Here is a 23,593-nt window from a genome sequence, read left to right as displayed (position 1 = left end):
ACTCTCAGGCATGCAAGTTTCCTCACAATGATTTCTTTCACCGTTAAAGCAATTGATATTTAGGTAATTGCTTAAAACGCACATAGCTTCAGAAAGTTAGAGGTGCGTGTCCCGAATCGAACCCCACACCCCTGAATAGGAGGCCAACGACGTCTTAACATCTAGCTAGGCTATCACCGGCGAGCAACCGCCGAGTTTCTTGCTGGTTATGCTCAGTAGGAACGCCATTGCGAAAACCAGTGGGAAATTATTTTGAAGATTCTAAAACACTTGTAAAAGTTCACTTGAATTATAATATATTCTATTCTATTTTAAAAGATAGGGAAATAAATTAATTAGAAAATAAGTTCCACGCAACCAAAGTCGCATTTAACACCTAGTAACAAATGAAAAAAAAATATCGACCGGCTGAGTTCGTTGGCCCCGCAACAAATATGGAGTCATGACACGGGCAACGCAGAGCTATCCATTACGCCATGACAGGCCCCGCGTTTTTCAACGTGCCCCACTTTGACAACCGCTGTCTGGGCGATTTGACAGCTGTCAAACTCGACCTTGACACTGTCAGTTTGACAGCGCGCCATCGATCATTCGCAGCGGAGTGTTATTACGTCACTATTTGATATGCAACTAGTTTGCCCGCGACTTTGTTCGCGTTAGTTGCTCTACATTTTTAAGGTACCGTGCCCGAAGGGAACCCCATTACTAAGATTTCGCCTGACCGTCCGTCCATCCGTCCGTTTGTCTGTCAGCAGGCTATATTATGTCGTGAACGGTAATAGGTAGCGAGTTGAAATTTTCACAGAATAAGTCTGTATTTTCTATTGCCGCTATATCAACAAACAATAAAAATTTCAAAATGACCGATACGAAAATGAAACACTTTTCATTCCGGCACGGTGGAACTATGGCCTAAGCCCTCCCCATTCTAGGAGTGCGCCAGGGAGATCGTCAAATGATGATGCTCTTTTTTTATTTAGATACAAGTCACCTGGTGTTAAGTGATGATGCAGTCTAAGATGGAAGCGGGCTAACCTGGAAAGGGTATGGCAGTCCTAAAAGGTTATTTATTGCAGCACATTATGATTTGCGTGATCATTTAGGTAGGTATTGAATGTTTTTCGTTGGCTTCCCGATTTCTTTCAGAACTCAGCATTACACTGTTCGTGCAAGAATTGAATTAATTCAGTTATTTTGCTAACTAAGGCTTCCCGAGCACACAATGTTGCTAAAGTAGTGTAATCGGAGTTCATTAGGTTATTAATACTACAATGCTGACCTTGGTTTTACTTATTGAAATCCAATAGAATCAATTACATAATTACAACGTGATACGAAAAGATTGTATTACCATAATTCGTAATTTCAATTTGTTCAGATGGTCTTTCCGTTTAAAGTGCACCTCTTGACTTTGGGTTATTGACGTAAAAGCCTTCAGTGAACGGTGGAGGAAAACATCGCGAGGAAAAAGCTTAACAGGTTTCTCTCCGTCACTTACTCCATACAATCGTAGTTCCAATTTCATTTGAATATTAAGCAACCAAAGTCCATGAAATTTTGCAGACATATTCTAGAAACTAATATCTGTGCCTGTGGTGTTTTAGATTTTTCAAAAATATGTAGTTTTAAAATTACAGGGACTCAAAGATTTGTATGTGAATTTTTAAGACCGCGTAACTTTGAAACCGAATATTTTAACAGAAATCTGGAAAACCACAGGCATAGATATTAGTTTCTAGAATATGTCTGCAAAATTTCATGGATTTTGGTTACTTAATATTCAAATGAAATTGGAACTACGTTTGTATGGAGCGAGTGACGGAGAGACCCCTCTTAAGACTAGAGAATTCTCTATAATGTTCTCCAAGGTAAGTAAAGTAAGCCAATCCGCACTAAGGTATCGTGGCTACTGGCTGGCTATAACTAAACCCTTCTCATTCCGAGAGGAGATCTGTGCTTACTGCTCAGTAGTGCGCTTGCGATGGTTGATGATACCAAACGAAGTTATTCAGCGTTTCAGTAAGATGTAAGTATGTATTCAAAATACTTTTATTCAATTAGACTTTTACAAGTACTTTTGATCGTCAAGAGCATCTACCACTGGTTCGGAACGCCTTCCCTACCGAGAAGAGCCAGCAAGAAACTCAGCGGTTGCCGGTATAAATCTCTACCCAACGCCTGGTGTCCTCTTAGAATGAGAAGGGCTTAGGCCACCATCCTGGCCAAATGCAGAGCGGCGCACTTCACACACCTTTGAAAACATCATGGAGAACTCTCTGGTATACAAGTTTCCATACGATGTTTTCCTTCACCATTTTTTTTATATGTGTTCCTTCCTTTTTTCCTCCAACATGGCGGTCGGAGACTGTTGTAGGTCGGTACTATAATTGGCGTTTTTTTTTCGTTTCCTTCACGATTATCGCCCCTCCTCTCTGTCACCATTCCCGTAGGTCGTATCTTCAACAGTGTATTGTCGATCGCATTACAGCAAGTCGCTGTCCACGTGCGATCGTCATCAAAGTACCATTACTAAAACACACCCTCCGTATTTCACAGCGTTTTATATTCATTTGGACAAGTGCCCCCTCGTACTGAGAAAATTTAACAGGGCTCTCTCCGTCACTCGTTTCATACAATCGTAGTTCCAATTTCATTTGAATATTAAACAACCAAAGTCCATGAAATTTTGCAGACATATTCTAGAAACTAATATCTGTGTCTGTGGTGTTTTAGATTTTTCTAAAAATATGTAGTTTTAAAATTACAGGGGCTCAAAGATTTGTATGAAAATTTTTAAGACCGCGTAACTTTGAAACCGAATATTTTAACTGAAATCTGGAAAACCTCAGACATAGATTTTAGTTTCTAGAATATGTCTGCAAAATTTCATAGACTTTGTTTGCTTAATATTCAAATGAAATTGGAACTACGATTGTATGAAACGAGTGACGGAGAGAGCCCTCTTAAAGGGAAAAACTACTACAAGGTCTTTCTTTACAGTGTTTATTCAGCCCAAATACTTACACTCATTCTGACATCAGTAAGACATCTCTCAGTAAGACATCTTTATTAAAATAGCCAGCGTGGTTACACTAAGGCCTAAATTCTTCAGAAAAGATTATTACTCAGTATTTTTCCCTAAAACCATTTTCTCTTGACATAGGAAAAGTGCTATTTGCGATTTGCCCAAACAAGTTATCGGGAAACAACTGTATCGTCACTGGGTATACATGATCTATAATCACATTAATATTATAAAGGCGAAAGTTTGTATGTGTGTGTGTGTGTGTGTGTGTATGTTTGTTACTCCTTCACGCAAAAACTACTGGATGGATTTGGCAGAAATTCGGAATGGAGATAGATAATATCCTGGATTAGCACATAGGCTACTTTTTATCCCGGAAAACCAAAGAGTTCCCACGGGATTTCGAAAAACCTAAATCCACGCGGACGAAGTCGCGGGCGTCAGCTAGTATTTACTAAGAGGAAAGATTTGTTTGTTTGTAATCGATAAACACTGAAACTAAAATCGCAAAAATCTATATTTAAATATGTATAGATATAGATACAAATAATTGGAGTTTCTGTCTGCAATCTGGTGATATTTAAAGTACTCATCATCCGTGGGGACAGGCTGTTACGGATAGGCTACTTTTGTCCTGGAAAATCAAAATTTTCCCACGGGATTTTTAAAAACCTAAATACCTACACGCGGGCGAAGCTGCGTCTTGTTAAAGAATAAAGAATTACTAAACCGATTTTAATAATTCTTTCACCATTATTGGAAGGCCATTTATCCAGAAGTAATATAGGATGTAGGTAGGCATATCAAATTCCACTCGGGTCGGCTAGTAGTTCATAAAAAAATACAGTTCGCAAAAATAATGATAATAATGTATAAATATAAATCTAACATGGTACACTCGGGGATTACGGGGCGTAATAAAAAAGCAAAAATACACCTACTTCAGAGCAGAATTGTGCCAGTCACGAGGATCGGCGGACGTAGTACTGCGGGCGGTACGGTGCCGCTCGCGCAGGGCTGGCGACGCGACCCCAAGGGAAGAATGATGGTCAAAATGGGCCCAAATCCAACAGAATGGAGATCCACAGGCTAAACTGAACTCAAAAGGCGCCACAAGAGGTCTGGCTAATGTCAATGTCAAAATCAACTTTGTTTTGTTTGTTTGCTATAGTTGCTAGGTATTGTTGATAGGTATGAATACAATTTTGTGATTCGATTGTTTCTTGAACTATTCAAAAATGTATGATACCTAGAAGCTCGTACAATTAAAATAATGGCGTTTGTACTTTACCGCTCAGTATAGCTGGTTGGATTGGCCGGTTCGCTTGTGCGCCTGGCGGGATAAATATGGCAGTGTGGACTGTGGATCCCCATTGAGATTATGAACGAATCACAAATGATGGCTTAGTAGTACTTTATTTTATACTAGCTTATTCCCGCGAGGAATACATAAATTTAAAAGCCCTATTTTATCCCTTTAGGGGTTGAATTTTCAAAAATACTTTCTTAGCGGATGTCTAAGTCATAATACTTATCTGCTAGCTGAATTTCAGCCCGATCCGTCCAGTCGTTTGAGCTGTGCGTTGATAGATCAATCAGTCAGTCAGTCAGCTTTTCCTTTTTATATATATTTAAAGGTCATGGTAACGAGTGCCAAAGTTTCCAGAGGACAGAGCTAGGGCCAATTGAATATACGTGTTTGCTTGCATGTATTCCCTAAACTTTGAAGAGACAGCCCTACGTTCACTCAAAATTCACGAAGCCTACCACCGCCACTTAAATACACACTTTATGCGCATAAATTTAAGGTTTGATTTCCACCCGACCATTCATTGTGTTTACGCCGTTACGTTTAAACGCTCGAATAAATGCGGAACGTATAGAAAAATGTGATTATTCATGCCGACTTTGAAAAAAATATACAAGCGGGTATGACACGGGCCCGACTGTACAGCAACATATACCTAAATTATACATATACAAGCATATTATACGTATAATGTACAAAAGGACCCACTTTCTAGGTCGTTGCTCTTTGGCTCATTAAGAATTAAAAAAAATCGAAGACGTTCGTTCGTGACTTTTTAAATTAAAAGTATCATAAAATAGTCTGAGTGCCCACGAGCAAATAGTTGGTGGTATTTGATAAGAGCTGAAAGCTCGAATAGCAATGGTAATCCTGTTGGAAACAAATAGGCATTTTGTAGTCCGCCTTCTGACTGTCTCATTCGTACTCATTTAGGTAGTAGATATGTAATATATGTTACTAGCTGATGCCCGCGACTTCATTCCCGTGGATATAGGTTTTTAAAAATCCCGTGGGAACTTATTGATTTTTCCGGAATTAAAAGTAGCCTAGGTGTTAATCCAAGGTATAATCTATCTCCACTTTAAATTTCAGCTTAATCCGTCCAGTAGTTTTTGCGTGAATGAGTAACAAACATCCATCCATACATACAAACTTTCGCTTTTATAATATTAGTAGGATCTTTTGATCACATTTTACCTGAATAAAACGCATACATGGACTCTTACGCTATAAAAAGTTAAATTATATAAACGCATCCGCTATTAGGCGGCACGTAAGTTTGCGATAATCGAGAAATCAAATTGTTACCGGTTTTTTGGCGGTACGGATATGCAGACAGACACACGTCTTCTTTGTAACTGATTGGTTGCCTTTTTTGTATATTAATAGCGAGAAAACGAGCAGGCCCAAAAAAATAAGAGCATACGTATCAATGGTAAAGATTGAAATAGGAGGACACTTATAGGTATAGGTACTCCAGATTTTTACATAATTAAAACAATTGATTGAGTAACGATCGGGATTGATACCGGCGACCTTTAATGGAAGGAAAATACCGCGTTCGCGGATTCGTGTGACCTACATCTCGAAAATTCGAATCCCTAGAAGACCAAGTCGAAAAAAATATTAACTGAATGTTGTTACTTACCTAATGTAAAGTAAGTAGAGTATGTAGCTATACTCCGCGACAGGTTGAGATGGCAATCGGGGTTTGAGGGTCCTACCTATATCGTCTTTTGTCTAGATTAAAACTGTGATTTATATAGTTTTTATTTTACACTAGCTGACGCCCGCGACTTCGTCCGCGTGGATTTAGGTTTTTGAAATCCCGTGGGAACTCTTTGATTTTCCGGGATAATAAGTAGCCTATGTGCTAATCCAGGGTATAATCTATCTCCATTCTGAATTTCAGCCAAATCCGTTCAGTGGTTTTTGCGTGAAGGAGTAACAAACATACACACACACACACACACACACACACACACACACACACACACACACACACACACACACACACACACACACACACACACACACACACACACACACACACACACACACACACAAACTTTCGCCTTTATAATATTAGTGTGATTCCACTAGATTCTAGAACGGCATTATAATGGAATATGTACGAAAGAAAAATATGTATTTAATAAATTAGGCATGTTCTGATTGCAAAAAATATACGTAACTCTGTAGTTACAGTTTAAAAATGATAATCATCTCGTAATAGCAGGATAAGCAAATCCGTTGCAGACGAGAGATTACGATCTACATTCTCAAATTGTATGTAGTATCACTCGTCTAGCAATGTATTGTAACACTGTATGGCGACAATGAGTTTAGTTTAATGAGGACATGTCCTTGGTGAAATCGAAAGAACTAGGAATGAAAAGAACTGATTTGAAGAAAGAACTGTTTTAGAAGAATTAAGTTTTTTTTTTGTTATTAGGTACTAAGTGCCAATAAACTACTTACTAAATTAAACTACGATCTAGCCTCATTTTTGACTAATTAGTAGACTTAACTTAACCTTAACTTATAAATTAAATAAATTGTCCCTTGACACATCTAAATATAGGGATATCACTTTGTTCACGTGTTTTTTCAGACTTACACTTTCATTAATCACTATGCACTAACCCATAAGGTTAAGTCCTTCTTAGTCGCCTCACTATATTCATAACAACGAGTAGCCAGATTGCCGGAACGTTAACGTTTTGAGTGATAAAAGCATCTATTAAAGCACATTTTTAACAACTCAAATATGAATAACATCGTAAAAACTTTATCACAACTCCAGTTAAGGATAAACAGTTTAATTTTAAACACAATATATTCGCCAATTTCAATTCAATTTTTTTAAAAATCAACTAACGTTCTTTCATCAATTAGAATTAAAGATACTCATGTAGTTATGATCAAAGTATTCCAAATGTTACTGCTTAATTGATAGACACTTATTTTATTTTATCGAGACAAGATCTAACTCTGGAATTTAACAGGTCTATCCCACATTAAACTAATACCATGGTATTCCTACCAATAGCATTGTATTAGCTGGGTTCGCAAGACGATGCAAGACACCCCGCCGCGCTGCCACCACCAGATGTCGCTACTGTTAATTACCTCCTCTCAAAACCTGCTGCTTGCTCATGTTAGCCTGGTAATTTTGGTATCATCACCCCGCTTATTATATAGGTTTAGTTTGTTTATTTTCAAAGATTTAGCATAAATCAGCCTTGCATGCAAGCCTAGTGATCCCATGTCTAGGTTTTCTGATGCTCCAGACAGAGCATCCCCCCCCCCCCCACCAAACTAGGCAGTCACCGCTTTCGTTAGATTATTTACCAACAGAAAATCGGCTGAAATAATAAATAAATGTCCTTTATCTATTCACCCAAAAAAGCCAACCAAAGCCCTTCTTCTTTTGTTCCTTTTGATTCTTTGATTCCTCCAGATCCAGACACCCACTTTTTAAATCTAGCTTAGTACCTATCTATTTTGGTCGAACGGGGTCCTGCCTCAGTTTGATGTAATTAACAATTTAAACTGTTGTTGCGTTGGAAAAACTTGCGTTGTATTTAAAATTAGTTGGTTGGTTAGTTAGTGAGTGGCGCGCCGTGGCGTGGCGTGGCGTGGCGTGGTGTGGCATGGCGGGTGTGCACGTGGTCCCTGTAAATATTTTTGGAAGCAATCGATTTCCGAAATCCATTCTGTACCCTCGCGCCGCGCTTACTATGGCAATAGAGCAGATAAGACTGTGAATTGTATTTTTGTTTAATTTAAGACTATGTGGGAGTGTAGTAACCCTACTTAAAACTTACATTGAACTTTAGCGAATTAGGAAAACCCTGTTAGATATTTTAGAAAAAAAACGACAATTTACCTATACTTACTAATCCTGAACCAATTATATTTTATTTTAGCTTTTTTAGATTTTTAAAATATAACTACTCAAGGCTGATGTTTGCTTTTTCGCTATTGTTAACTGATTCCTAGTGGACTGCGATCTTAAAATATTGGTAGATTTAATATCAAAAGACAGATCTTTGCCAATTTCACATCAAAACTTAATTCAAATTAAATGAGTCCGCGTGGATTTTGTTTTAAAAATCCCGAGGAATGACTTGATTTCTCGGGATGAATAATATCCTATAATATCACACTTCTGATATTTAACTAGGTAAGTATATACAAAATAAATCTTGTCAATCTGTTACTCCTTTCAGTTCATTTGTTTATGGAATGGTTAAGTAATTAAACGTAGGTATAATGTTATGCCTTCAGAAATATTAAAATACTAAACAACGGAAGTACTTAACTTTCACTGTTTTTACACCTATTTAATTTAATATCTGGTCCGATCGAAAAGCTGCAAAACCAATTTTATTTACATACATAATAATAATTATGTAACAGAATAAAATAAACTAATTTGTATAATGATCGATTCAACATAATATTACAACCTCGTTTCATTTATATACAAAAAGCATCTGCTGGTATTAAATATTTTAAATTCAATTAAAGTCTTCGTTTATGGGTTTCAGGTGTGGCAACCATGTGTAAATAATTTGCGAGTGTCACGTAAGGATGTTTAAATTATTGTAAGCCTCAGTAATTCTACAAGTTATACTCAAGTAAATTATTTATTACTAACTTTTAAGTATCCTATAAGGATAGTACTACGCATAAGAATCTTTTGTGTGGTGCGGAAACCTGGATACTTACAGACAGTAGTGTTCAATAATTTAGCTCATCATCTTCAACCTTTCTCCGGCTCACTACTGAGCACGGGTCTCCGCTCAGAAGAGAAGAGGTTTGGCCCATAGTCTACCACGCTGACCAAGTGAGGATTGGCAGACTTCACACATCTTTGAGAACTTTAAAGAGAACTCTCAAGCGTGCAGGTTTCCTCACGATGTTTTCATTCACCGTTAGTGATATTTAATTGCTTAAAACGCACTGTGAAGAAAAGTTAAAGGTGCATGCCCGCGATCAGAGCTTTAATCCCTCGAATAGGATTCCGACGCCTTAACTATTATCGTATATTGCCGATTTCCTACAGAATGGAAAAACTGCGAAATTCCTACCGAAATCAAAAAAAGAAAAACTCTACCTTTTCAAAGAAAACGGAAATCTTACTCAGTGAAGTGAAGTTTTGATAGTCAAAGTAGTCCTAAATCTATGAATTTAGCAACAACACCCCCGAAAACCCAAAAACCGCGAGCATTGGTCTTATCCCCAATAATCTGCCGGCATTAGCGCGTATCGCACGGGCCTAGCATCATTAATCTACGTGACAGTTCAAAATTTAGTTACAGAGGGCCCCCTCTTTCCCCCGTACCTGCCCCCCCGGATAGGGTTACCAGATCCAATAATATAATGATATTTAAATAAATAGACGTATTAAACACGACGAAATATATTTCTTCTCTTTTCTCTTCAAACTAAAACATTGGTAAAGCTTTTGCTAGAAATTGTAAGTGGGGTGACAGTCCAATGCGTGAGATTTCAATCAACGACGACATAACATAGGCAAACTCAGTAACCGCGAGCGAAGTAAGGACGAATTTAATTGTTAATTTTCTTGTTACTTGATCTTACTGTGTTAGGCACTAAGGTGCATGCTTGACCACGATGACACCTGGTGGAAAGTGACAATGTGGCCTAAGATTGGACGCGTTTGTCTAGGTGCCTATTCACTCTGGTTCTAAAGAGACCCGGATTGTAAGGAATTGGTAGGAATATAGGAAACACTGGTCTCGGAAGAGTATTCCAAACCTTAGCCAAGCATATAAGGAATGATGACGCAAAGCATTTCGTGTGAGTATGTCGACTACATAGGGGTGGAAACTCGCCCGGCTCGCGTCTTGCGGTACGTTAGTAAAAAGGTGAACGGCTCAAGATCTAAAAGCTCCTGATCACACTCTCTAAAATATTATATCCTGTAAAACACCGATAACCTATATACTCATCTAAAAAGGTCATACTTTACAAAGTACACTCACATTATTGATACTTTTATCATTTTAAATCATGAGTGAATGCCGGCATCATTTCTTACCGTCAGTTTATAAAGCGGCTGGCGGGAAGTGGCTGGATGAGGAAGCTGAGGACCGGGTGTGGTGGCGCTCTATAGGGAAGGCCTATGTCCAACAGTGGACGTCCACAGGCTGATGATGATAAATTTAGGACGTGTGATTCCAAAATCAAACAAACGCAAAGTATTCTAGTATTATAGGACCAAAATTCCTGAAAGCTTCGGAATATTTCCACCGTCTGGTAACCCTGTCCCCCAGCCCCCGCTCCCCTCCCCCGCAGAGCCCCGACGCCAAACGTAGCAAGTTTTTGAGGCACTCCTCTAAATGAGGATTGTTGAAAAGTTTGCGTCTAATTTCGATGTTGTTTACGTTTTCGGCTCTTTTCGATTGCCCAGGTTTGTTATTTATAATGCGATTTCATTGAAAAGCCGCCGGCCGCTGGATTGAACTACGGTTCTTGGCTGGCTTTATAATGTGAGGATCTGGCAAACAAAACGGTATAAGTAATTAAACGAAATAAAATTTTACAGGAGGAGCAAAAACTGCTGAAACTATACTGTAATTGCACCTTTTTCGTCGAACAAGATCTAGAAATTATTAAGTTTGGGCTTGAGTTTGGGCTCAATTTTAAAAGTTTTAGACAGATTTTATTCAAGGATCGAAACCATGAAATTTGGATTTTGGAATTTCAGTAAGTACTGAAATAACCTAAAGCGTTTTGCTTAGAATTGTGTTTAGATTTGTATTCAGTAGGCCAAAATCGTTCGGATTGAAGAAAAAAGTATTTTGATCAAAAGTGCAATTACACCGTTTTGATTGCTAGCTCCTCATATTATTACTTATATCTTCTTTACCTAAGTACTAGCTACTAGATGGACCTATTTATTACCCGCAATTACAGTTAGGTACCTCAGTAGTTTTGAAAAGGTGACAAAAAGGCACACAGTGTTACATTAATCATAATTTGGATACATATTTTTAACCCCCGACCCAAAAGAGGGGTGTTATAAGTTTGACATGTGTACCTGTGTATCTGTCGGTGGCATCGTAGCTCCTAAACTAATGCACCGATTTTAATTTTTTTTTTTGAAAGGTGGTTTGATTGAGAGTGTTCTTAGCTATAATCCAAAAAAATCGGTTCAGCCGTTTGAATGTTATCAGCTCTTTTCTAGTTACTGTAACCTACACTTGTCGGGGGTGTTATAAATTTTTAATTTACACTTGTGGTTTATTATAGTTTATTATGAGAGCAGACCATAATAAAATTATCCAGGCAGATTGCGTTCCTCTATAAAAAGGAGCACAATATAGCTCGTTCTCCGTCTCAAGGAGACGTAGGTACGTTTCCTTCGCAAAATTCCATTTATTTTATTGTTATTGTTAACAACCCGTTGGAGTCACGAAAAACCGCTAAACGTTACGTTGACACGTTGAAAAAAAACGGTTGTATCGCAGAGATTCAAATTTCGAACGCGATATCCAAGATGGCGACCTTCGCGAGTCGTTTATCAATCGTGATTTACGCGCCACGGTCGAGGTCGACGCCCGCCCGAATTTCGTTCAGAAATGCACTCGCCGAGTAATTTATTTGTGACCATCTATTATTTTGTAGACTCACGAGGTCCTAAACGCAGCTGACATTAATATATCATTTTACGCGACGGCGCGGCCTACCTTGTCTCCGTCTCTTTCTTGTGTACGACGTACAGATAAGATCGAAAGGGACAGAGGCACGGGGGCGAGTGGTTTGCGTTTTCACTTTTTATAGTAGCAATATATTTGATCAGCTGATCGTCATGACGTTTACTGCGCGTGTGGCTATGTGTAATGTTTTTCATAATTTATATTATAGTTTTTGTGTTTTTATACACGTTGGATAGGTCGTGGTTTATTTATAATGTTGAATATTTATCTAATGGTGTTGCCAGCTTCCGTATTGACATATAAATTGTGTGTTATCGACGCGACGGCGGTTTTCGGTCGAAACGCTTAAGCTGGCTTTAATGACATTCGGTATTTGAATAAGTGGCGATTATTGCATGCAATAATTGTGTTACCCGATACCTACACAATTAAATTAATGTAGAGTTTTTTTTACCGCCAACAGTGTTTCGCGGTTCCTCATTTTAGTAAAAAAATTGAGTAGCATGGCAAGCATTAGTTTAAAAAATTTATTATTTTGTACTGTTCAAATTACTGCCATCCTATTTTTAACCGACTTCGAAAAAAGGCTGAGGTTCTCAATTTGTCGGAATCTTTTTTTTTATGTATGTTACCGGATTACTCTAAGACGCCTGGACCGATTTTTTTTTTTGTTTGAAAGGGTATACTTTGCAGTTGGTCCCATTTTTTGGCGAAGATCTGATGAACATCTTCGGAGACAAAGAACAGAACTCCTCAAAGGATAACAGCAAATTGCTCGCGATCAGTGTAATAATAGCTTAGTAAACAGTAGGTTTTAACTGGGCATAGCATATTATAGTACAGTTTTTCTTTTGAAATTTTTTAAAAAGTGGTTAAATATAAAAACATAAAAAGTAGTTATTGATTGGAATTTCCGAGTGTGAGACCATAGAATTTCTGAAAATTCCTGACTGGTTTTTACATTATTGTTACCTTCATTTATCTAAATAACAGTAGATATCTACCTAAGTTACAGCGCGTAGGTACGTTTTTTTTTTAAATCACTACATATATACCTAGGCAAGCGCTTGACCTTACCTTATCTGGATATTAACGGGTAAAGCTAAATGTGTTTACCGCCATTTCTGATTAGTTAATTTGTATAATATTTTCATACAGCCTCACCTACTAGCTCAAAGTTAATTGGCGTCAATTTTCAGGGTTCCCTACCCGAACGGTGCTTACGGGACCTATCTATTACTAAGCCTCCGCTGTCCGTCCGTCAGACCGTCTGCGTCTGTCTGTCTGTTAGCGGGCTGTATCTTCTCATGAACCGTAATAAATTATGAAATTTTGGTAGTGTATTTCTACTATCACACCATAGGTAATAAAAATTTCAAACTGGCCGCCATACAAATTAAAAAATTAAAATGTACATAGTATTAGGTATTTCTTTTAGAATATGATGGTACGGGTCCTCCGTGTGCGGGTACGACTCGCACTTGTCCAGTTTTTCTGTCTGTTATTTATGAGGTTGGTTTGGAGTTTTTACGCCATTTGGTACTGATTGGGAACTGGTTGTTAGATAGAAAATTAATGGAGAAATAAATAATAATGTGTACGAAAGAAAGTCATGTCATAAATTAAGAGGAATGAGTTAATATTACGTCATAAATTATTATAATAAATTATTATAGATATTATATTGTTAGGTTTTAGTAGGCACGTCTATTTTATGAAGTTGGGCAAATGAACTGTCTGGTCTGTCTAAGAGTCAATTGCTATTAAATCTACTTTTGACGTGACAACGTCTTATAATTCGATAGAGCCGGCTGCACGCACGAAAAAACATGACTCATGCGGCGTTACCTCGCTCTGAGGCGTTCCATGTAAGGCTTGAAGTGCAAGCGAGAGCGCGGAACGAGCGACAAAGAAGCACAATCGGCCTTTGTTGTCACGTTCAACTATCGTCAGTAAACCGACTTTACAGACAACCAATTTTTTACCTCGGAATTTTCAAGGAATAAAAAGTAGTTTTACTGATAGACTAAAAAAAAAAAATAGAAGGTCCGCCCGTTCGTTCGTCTGTCAGCGGGTTATACTTCATGAAAGGTTGAGAGTTGAAAGTTGAAATAGTAAGAGTTGAGGACTGTGTATTTTCATTGCCGCTATAACAACTAATAATCAAGAAATTAAAAAAGTTTTAAAAATATTATTTCTTATACGATGATACGGAACCCTTCGTGAGCGAGTCCGACTCGCACTTGACCGGTTTTTACTTCGAGCAAATCTAATCTGATTGGGAATGTAAAAAAATCCAATATAATCTAACAAGTTTCCAATACCCAAAACAATGTTAAAAAGCCATCTCTATATCTAATTACGTGGAGGGACCGAACGTCTGTCTGTGTTTAGCTGTTGTCTTGTAATCACTGCCCACGGGCGTTCGTGATTAATGGTTCCATAACCGACCAACACGGATACCGTTCCTAATGTATCCTACTTGTCTATACCTACATGTTTTTATAATATAAACGTGCCTTACAGTACCTACTACCAGAGTGAGCTAGAGTGAGGAAACTACCGAGAGTTTCCTCACTCTAGCTCATTCTGGTCCTTTTTTTTCATTTTTTTTTATCGTGGGGAAAATCAACATTTATCAAATAAGGCTAGGTGTTATGACGTGATATCAAAGAGATCTACAGTGCCCGGCGGGATATATTGCACTTTAGAAAGAGATTTCAGCTTCGCAGAGCGTTGTCTCTGTCATTCATACCTATGTGACGTTTCGTCACGAAATCGTTATCTCTTTCTTAAGTTCGATATACAATATTTCCTGCCGGGCACTGTAGTCTATTTAGCCTACCTAGGGTCAAATGTAGATAAAATTTGACGCATGCCACTGTAGCGCTAAAGCCTTGTCGTTTTTGTTACTGGTTATGGACAACTCACGCTTGACCAAAAAATTTACTCCGCCAAAATTGTTTTCATAAAAAAAGAGCAAATGGTTGCTAAGACGCTTTCCCTGTATCTTCTATGGTTTCAGATTTCCCCATACTGTCCAAGTTAAAAAAAAAATACGCTGTATATTCTGTGGTGGTTTGGGCGGCGGGTCTGGGAAATCAGTTTTTATTGACTTTCTCCCAGCTTGTGGAACTCCTCAACAGATGGCGTCACCAGTAACGTTGTAACCACGAAACGTGTCAACAAAGATAACCAGTGATACGTAATTTAGTTATTTACACAGACAGTTATCAGCTTGATGTCTTAATTATCACCTGTTGGTTTAGTACGCCATTTTAATGCGAAATATTAACTTGACTGTTTAATCAGACGTTAACTAGGTGAATGTTATTTGGTTTTAAAGTTAGTACCTAGGTAGGTAGGTATAGTAAGTATTTGTTGAGGATAAGATTCGAAATGGAGAGACTTTTAGAAGGACCAAAGTCACTAACCCTTCGCTGGCCCACTACTGACAACTGGTTTCCTCTAAGAATGATATTTGGCTATACCTATTTAGTCTACCACGCTAGCAATAGATTGGTAGACTCACACACCTCTAAGAATATTATGGAGAACTCTCAGATATGCAGGTTTCCTCACAATGTTTTCCTTCACCGTTAAGGCAATTAGTGATATTTTATTGTTTGAAACGCACAGGAATTTGAAAAGTTAGAGGTACGTGCCCGGGATCGAATCCCCGACAGTCCAAAAATAGCCTCATCTAGTGATAGAAGGGCTGGCTTACTGCTTGTGCAAAGGATCAGCCTGGCTGTCCAGCATAGAAATGCATAAAGTATTCTTGGCACCATTTCACGCAGCCATGATTTGTTCAGTAATAGCTTTAAGTTTTATTGTACCGAATACTTTCAATTAAAAAAAAATTCTTTGCTAGATTCAAAGACTGTAGAGCCCGCCTTTATTACCCGAGTGCGGCGAAGCCCAAAGAAGGGTTATGTGTTTGACCTGTGTGTTTTCTTTGTGATATTTTCTAAATATGACTAGATAGGTAGACACATAGGTTGCACCTACTTGTACCTATTTACGTTTTTTAATTATCTGTTAGAATATGGTTACAGTATAGCCCTAATAAATCTTTTTATAGTAGGTATTTTAATAATAACATAGGTAGATGCTGTAGCTATAATAACACCAGAGTGTGTAGATCACAATCATCTTGAAAGAAACGAAGCTCATTACAGCAGTAATTAATATTGTATGATACTGACACGAACAAATCAACATACAGACCTACAAGCCGATAACGTCTACAGATGTGCCGACATGTTGGCTCCCGACACTAACAACCAGTAAATAGGACGTATGATGCGACCAATCTGAGGCCAACTGTCAACAGAACTGTCAATTGTAATATTATGGTATTCAAGATAATAATTTGTTTGTTGTTATGATTTTTTCAAATTTATTTATCTAACTTCTTAGTACTTACTACAAATTGTATTAAAAATACATTTAATAATAATATTGTATTTCCAGTTAAGATGTCACAATATGGTAAAAAATCATTCCTATTATTATTAGTAGGTACGGACTGTTACTTAGTTCTTAAATACTGTACAACCGTCTTGAAACTTATCTATAAACTTGGCTGTCGATTTGATACTTCCAAGTTCCAACCCGTTAGTTTTCTGTTCTAATAATATTATCTACCTATCTATTTGTGCGAAAGTGTATCTGTACTCAATCAGTTTCTCTAAATGTTAAAGCCATTAGCTACATTATAATAAAATACCTACGTAAGTATAGATAGTCCTACGGAAACCCCAAAAGATTTGAAAATTATATTCCACGTGTATAAAGTCGTGGGTAAGTGTAGCTTACAAGCCAATAACAAGTGTAAATTAAAAATTTATAACACCCCCGACGATCCAAAGTATCTGAGTTTTCCAAAACATCATTTTCAAATAAATAATTATGTATTTAGGCAACGTCCATCTTGACAGCTTGACATTTGTCTATTGACATAATATTATGAACCTTACGGTTATCTAACCTTACACAGACACACAGATACACAGATACACACGTCAAACTTATAACACCCCTCTTTTTGGGTCGGGGGTTAAAAACAAATCCCACGATTTTACGTCTTTAGTAAAATAAAATATTATCTGTACTTCGACCAACCAACATAGCGATGTCGGAGGCCGACCTTTTCGAGTTGGAAGTTGGCATATCTGTAGATGCTAACAGACGGACAAGTCGATAACACGATTTGAAATAAAGAAAAAAGTAAACCTCATCCGTCCCTATCACACATAACGCGTCAGAAGAGGAGCGCAACATTTAATTTCAGCGCGTCCATATTTTATGATAAATAGCAAAACGAAAACGCCTGAGTGTGTTCCCGTGTCCGATTGATATTGTTTGAATTTAATTTATTTTATGCATCGCGTGGATTTCGCGCCAAATGAATACCCCGTTTCCGAACTGACAAAATTTTAAAATTAAAACGGATCCGAGCGCTGCTTGATTTTTGAAATTGGAATGAATACGTCATTCCCGACAGCGTGTATGAATACGAATACGATATGAAAACAATCGATTCCCGATTTTATTATTCCGAGTTTCGTGAACCGTAATAAGTACATTTTAAAATTAATTTTCGTTATTTACCCGACTACGGCAAAGCCGAAAGGAAGGGTTATGATTTTTAATTTATTTGTTTGCATTGCAAGGTTTTCGGGCGAGCTTTTAAGTGCTAGAACACCGATCAGTAGAGTTCTATTTTAATATTAAAAAAAAAACAGGTATACTTACCTAGAATTTATATTTTAATGTCACAGATCATACCAATTGAAACTTCACAATTTACCTAGCCTTACTTACTTTCCTTGGGCACTATAACTGTTTGTGCGTCTTGGACTCCTCTATGATTTTCTTAATATCTTGCTATCTTTTATAAAATGATGTAAGTATATTTAATATATATATTTTTTTAATTCTTAATTTATTTTGTATGTTGCGGTTCCTGAACGCGATTTTAATTGTTAGCGAAATGACCGAAATTCTTTTTTTTGAATTTTTGAAAATTAGTTTTCAAATAATCACCCAAAGTTATTACCTACAATGAACCGTGAATTAATGAGCGCAAAGGTGATTTTCGATCAGTCACATGTGGCTACATTTTACGTTTTAAAACGTCGTAAAAGCTCGCGAGCGCCTCGACCAATAAAGAACGGTAACGTAAAAGTTTTATGGGCGATTTTTGTGTGTTTATTACAAATGAAAGTTGTTCGAACGCTAATAAATTAACATGCTTTAATGACCTAATCAAAGTTTATGACGCGAGGCGAATCCCCGACCGACTCCTAGTGTTGCTCGTTCAGGGTTACCACATTACAGGAAAATTTGCTGACATGTCCGGAATTTTAGCCTTACGAGCACTTCTTACGAGCTTTTCCATCCAATCGTATTTCGGATATTAATCTGTTATTTGTTTTTCTAGATCTACTTATTCTACATATAACTAAGCCAGATATCGGTTATCTCCATTATATTCTGTCCGCATAGAATAAAATAGAATAGAATAGAATATATTTTTATTCAAATAAACTGTTACAAGTGCTTTTGAATCGTCAAAATAACTTACCACTGGTTCGGAATGCTGTTCCTAATCATCAGTCATCCTCATCAGTCAGTAATTTATCCTTACATAAAATACATTTACAATAAAATTACCTACAATTACATTTCAGAGTTATGACCCTTAATTCCATTTCTATTTTAAGCCAAATTTTGAGGCAAGTTTGTGCATAAATAAACCATGTAAGAAACTGCAAAACTATTGGCTTTATGGCAAACTTCTTGGTAATAATTTGAGAGGTCTTGAATTCGTTAAAATATGGGAAAATTCAGGGATTTGTCTAGATCTCTTGTCAGATTTTATTGTCAAGTAGATCTGGTAACCCTACACCCGATTACCTTATTTCGCGTTGAAAAAGACTAAAATAAAAAAAAAGCCGGCCGGTCGACCGTAGGTAATTATTTTTGGATTTTTATGAAGATTGGAAATTTTTGTGAACATGATCGTTTTTACGGGCTCGCGTGATTTATGTGGCTCCCACGTGTCTGGCACTGCACTTACCCATGGCATCTGGAACAAGGAAAATATCATCATCAGACCAAAATCAAAAAATCGGAGTCCGACGGATTTCTCTACACAGAGATAGATATATAAATAGATAGATAGATAGATGGATAGATAGATAGATAGAAGACTTTATTGCACACAAAAAGAGAAAAAACCAAGAAAAACAAAAATCTATAAACTAAAAATAATTGTATACAAAGGCGGCCTTATTCCTTAAAACGATCTCCACAGGCATCCTTTGGTGAAAGGACTAGGTCAAAAATGTCGATAATGGAAAGACGGGGGCGAAAATGAAAATAATGACTAAAACTTTATAGTGTAAAAAAAATTTGCAAATCGATTCAGACATCTCAGAGAATCGGCGTAAGTTTACATACATATTAAAAAAAACATACATACATATTTACATGCATACATACAAAGACTGTTAAAATCATAACCCTTCCTTTCGGCTTTGCCGTAGTCTGGTAAAAAGGGAACCACCTCCATTTTAGAAGTCGCTTACAAATTGACCTAAGCCATAGTGACGTTTTTACCAATTTTTTGGCAATTTATAATTATGTATTTAGTATTTACATAATCAAAAAATAGTCAAGTGTGTGCCAGTACAAGCATAAGGTACCCTACCTTATGCTTGTACTGGCACTAATAAATCCGTAGTTTCTAAAAAATTTGGCAGTCAAGACTCCGTCCGCGTGGATTTATACGTAGGTTTTTAAAAATCCCGTGGGAACTCTTTGGTTCTCCGGGATAAAGCGTTGCCTATGTCCTTCTCCGGGATGTAAGCTAACTCTGTGCCTTTCATTTAAATCGGTTAAACTTTTGGGCCGTGAAAAGCAAGCAGACAGACAGACACACTTTCGCATTTATAATATTAGTATGGAAGTATGGATAACTCTTTAGACTCTTAAGAACCGTTACACAAGATACAAAGTAAACTTGGTAGGTATATTGGATTCTTATCACTCGTTATCAATTCTTAGAGGCAGAGTGCGTTATCATATCGAGTTGGATTGAAGTGACAGCTCTTGACAGGTTGACAGGTGACGACCCATACCTACAGAACAGCTCGATCCTGCTTTGATCCATACTAATATTATAAATGCGAACGTGTGTCTGCCTGTCTATCTGTCTGCTAGCTTTTCACGGCCCAACAGTTTAACCGATTATGACTAAATTTGGTACAGAGTTAGCTTATATCCCGGGGACGGGGTATCGGTTACTTTTATCCCGAAAAATCAAAGAATTCCTACGGATTCCTAAAGACCCATCCACTTAACCGATTTAAATATGAAAGGTACCAAGGTAGCTTGTGTCCCTGTAATTGATATAGGCAACTTTTTATTCCGGAAAATCGAAGAGTTCCCAATGGATGTTAAAAAACCTAAATCCACGCGGATGAAGTCGCGGGCATCCTCCGGTAGAAAATAGAATTGACTAGCATTTGCCGTCGGCTTCAGCCGCGCGAATCAAATGACCATTGGGGAACTTCTAACAAACGTCAAGGCTTCGACGTAACTTGCAGGCGTCAAATGTTAAGAGGGCTCTCTCCGTCACATACAATCGTAGTTCCAATTTCATTTGAATATTAAGCAACCAAAGTCCATGAAATTTTGCAGACATATTCTAGAAACTAATATCTATGTCTGTGGTTTTCCAGATTTCTGTTAAAATATTCGGTTTCAAAGTTACGCGGTCTTAAAAAATTTCATACAAATCCTTGAGCCCCTGTAATTTTAAAACTAGATATTTTTAGAAAAATCTAAAACACCACAGACAGATATTAGTTTCTAGAAAATGTCTGCAAAATTTCATGGACTTTGGTTGCTTAATAGTCAAATGAAATTGGAACTACGATTGTATGAAACGAGTGACGGAGAGAGCCCTGTTAATACATTCTCTGGTTTTGTCTAGTGGCAGGCTTCGGTCGCGGCTGGTGACCACCCGATTGGTAAGACGCGGCAAGCGACTTAGCGTTCCGGTACGTCGTTGTCGCCACGATACACGTAGAAAACGATTAGAGGGTTTCTTTTAAACTGCCATCGTAAAATAAAAAAAAATAAAGGTCAGTTTACATTCATCTTTTTAGTAACGCATCCACGCGTGCATAAAATATAAACGTCCAGCAAGTGCAGTAAGTGTCCATAGCAAGCTTTCAAGAAAGCGGCTTGCATTTGACTACAGTCACAAACTACATAGTCACTATATGTTACATTTTTAATTTATTTCATGGCTTATAGTTTTAATTTATTAACTAACTAGCTGATGCCCACAGCTTCGCCCGCGTGGATTGGTCAGATCCCCTGCAGCATCAGGATTGAGGAGTTGGACTCCAAATTTTTTATGAAACAATGTCGCAAAGTTCCTCTATCGATTAAAAAAGAAATGACGCAAATCGGTTCAGAAATCTCGGAGATTTCGGTGTACATAGGTAGAAAAACACAACTCCCTTTTTAAAAGTCGGTTAAAAAAGTAGCCTATTTTACGCCCTGGTCAATCCTCTACTTGCCTGTGAAAGTCCCGTCAAAATCGGTTCAGCCGTTCCAAAGATTAGCCTTTTCAAACAGACAGACAGACAGACAGACAAAAATTTTAAAAACGTGTGATTCAGTTATGGTATCGTTCAAATAACCATATGAGCTTAATATGAGGTAGTTATTTCGAAATTACAGACAGACACTCCAATTTTATTTATTAGTATAGATATAGCCAAAAAATGGTACTGCACTTATGGTAGCGTGGTAGAGCAAAAAAGTCAAACCCATTTCTCTTTCATTAGCTAGGTAGGGTACAGTAGGTTTCTACGATAAAAAAAAATCTATCTACTTACTTAGGTTTAAATGTAAAGATTTTATTTCCCATAAATAACAATAATAATTCACTTACAAGCGGCCTTATATCACAGAATGTTTAATAGTACCTTCTTATACTTACGTAGTTCAATCATAGCACGCTGAACAAAAAAGATACCACAATTTTTATTCCACAATTGCAAAATAACTGAGCATGGCAATCTTATTTCCTCGCGGAATCTTTACAATGTTGTTTTAGCACACCATTAATGAAACTTTATAGCCTCGGCCAGCGGAGCGGATCCGCGGGCAACAAGCACTGCTAAATAAATAATTAACCATAGGAACAGACTGTAGACTTTTTGTCTAACAACTTTTTGTCCTCAGTGTGTATCATCGTAATCATTTTTAGGGTTCCGTACCTCAAAAGGAAAAAGGAACCCTTATAGGATCACTTCGTTGTCTGTCTGTCTGTCCGTCTGTCGTGTCTGTCAAGAAAACCTATAGGGTACTTCCCGTTAACCTAGAATCACGTTTGGTAGGTAGGTGGGTCTTATAGCACAAGTAAAGGAATAAATCCGATAACAGTGAATTTGTGGTTACTCTTGTACGATGGTATGAAACCCTTGGTATGCGAGTCCGACTCGCACTTGACCGGGTTTTTTTTTTCAAAAGAATATTAGTCATTTTGATTATGACTAACATTCCCCTTTCCCCTCCAACTAAGCGTAAAGCTTGTGCTAGGAGTGGGTACAACAACTTTCCGATTTCAGTCCGCTCCTATAACCGTTGAGGCTTACATATCATTAACCGATACCTAGACCTGGCCTAGTCTAGTTGGACATAGACCTCTGGGAGGGATTTAGTTTTTCTATGGATCTCCTCATTTCTGGTTACGGCGCGTCTTTTTTTAAAGCACGCTCGAAGGTGTCAAAAGGTGCGTAAACCCTACACAAATATCTATGTATCTATTCAAAACTTTAATATTAAATTAAAAATAAATTGAATCAAAACACATTTCCAGCTATGATATTGCTAAGTTGTTGTCTAAGTTGGTACAGGGTTGATCACACTCGTAGTTGATGCTAGTCTTTTTATCGAATAAATACTAGATCTAGATCATATTATTATCATAAGGATGCACACGTCAAGAATGAATTACAGACAGCTTTATGTCAATCAGTACAATTATACCATCAACATCGGCCTCTGGAATTTTTTGTAATATCAGCATTTTGTATAGTAATTTCATGTTGTATACAAAGTGAGCTAAAAGTTGTAGCAAAATGTCTTTAGTGTGGTCATACGCTTAAAGAAGTTTTTTCCTTCGTCTCAGAGAGCGGTCGCCGGTTTGGTTCTATTTACATTCCGACTGGGCACGGCCGTCTGGTTGCACAGTTGTCGGTCAACTGAACTTAATCAATAAAAAAAATATTTTATTTAAAAAATCTTTTCATCCATCTACTACAACGTTCTAAAGATTACAAAATTTTCTTCTTTTCGCGCTATAGAAAGTATAATACAATATAATAATTTTGTACTTACAATATCACTAAATTTAAACCTAATGAATGTATAGTTTAAATAATAATAGAATGACGCTTTATTGGTATGTATAATCCTTTCATTAAAGTAAACAGTTAAATAATATTTATACCCTATTGTTCAGTGTTTATAACT

At 37.3% G+C, this 23,593-nt stretch overlaps 1 protein-coding gene and 1 long non-coding RNA gene across 4 annotated transcripts in view; one reads left to right on the top strand and one right to left on the bottom strand.

Annotated features, from left to right (window-relative positions):
* LOC123875258 (homeobox protein homothorax) overlaps nt 1-23,593 on the bottom strand; it is a 476,104-nt gene that overhangs the window by 200,268 nt on the left and 252,243 nt on the right. For all 3 annotated transcript variants that reach the window (XM_045921002.1, XM_045921003.1, XM_045921004.1), the window contains exon 8: nt 19,116-19,124. In XM_045921002.1, coding sequence (XP_045776958.1) covers nt 19,116-19,124 — 9 coding nt within the window. The remainder of the gene's footprint in view (nt 1-19,115; nt 19,125-23,593) is intronic.
* LOC123875263 lies at nt 76-23,041 on the top strand. Its single transcript, XR_006798114.1, has 3 exons — nt 76-151; nt 7,253-7,263; nt 23,032-23,041. It is a non-coding gene; the product is annotated as an uncharacterized LOC123875263 (long non-coding RNA).

The sequence above is a fragment of the Maniola jurtina genome, chromosome 19, assembly GCF_905333055.1.
Source record: "Maniola jurtina chromosome 19, ilManJurt1.1, whole genome shotgun sequence".
Taxonomy (NCBI): Eukaryota; Metazoa; Arthropoda; class Insecta; order Lepidoptera; family Nymphalidae; genus Maniola; species Maniola jurtina.
This window is presented reverse-complemented; position numbering and strand designations above follow the sequence as displayed.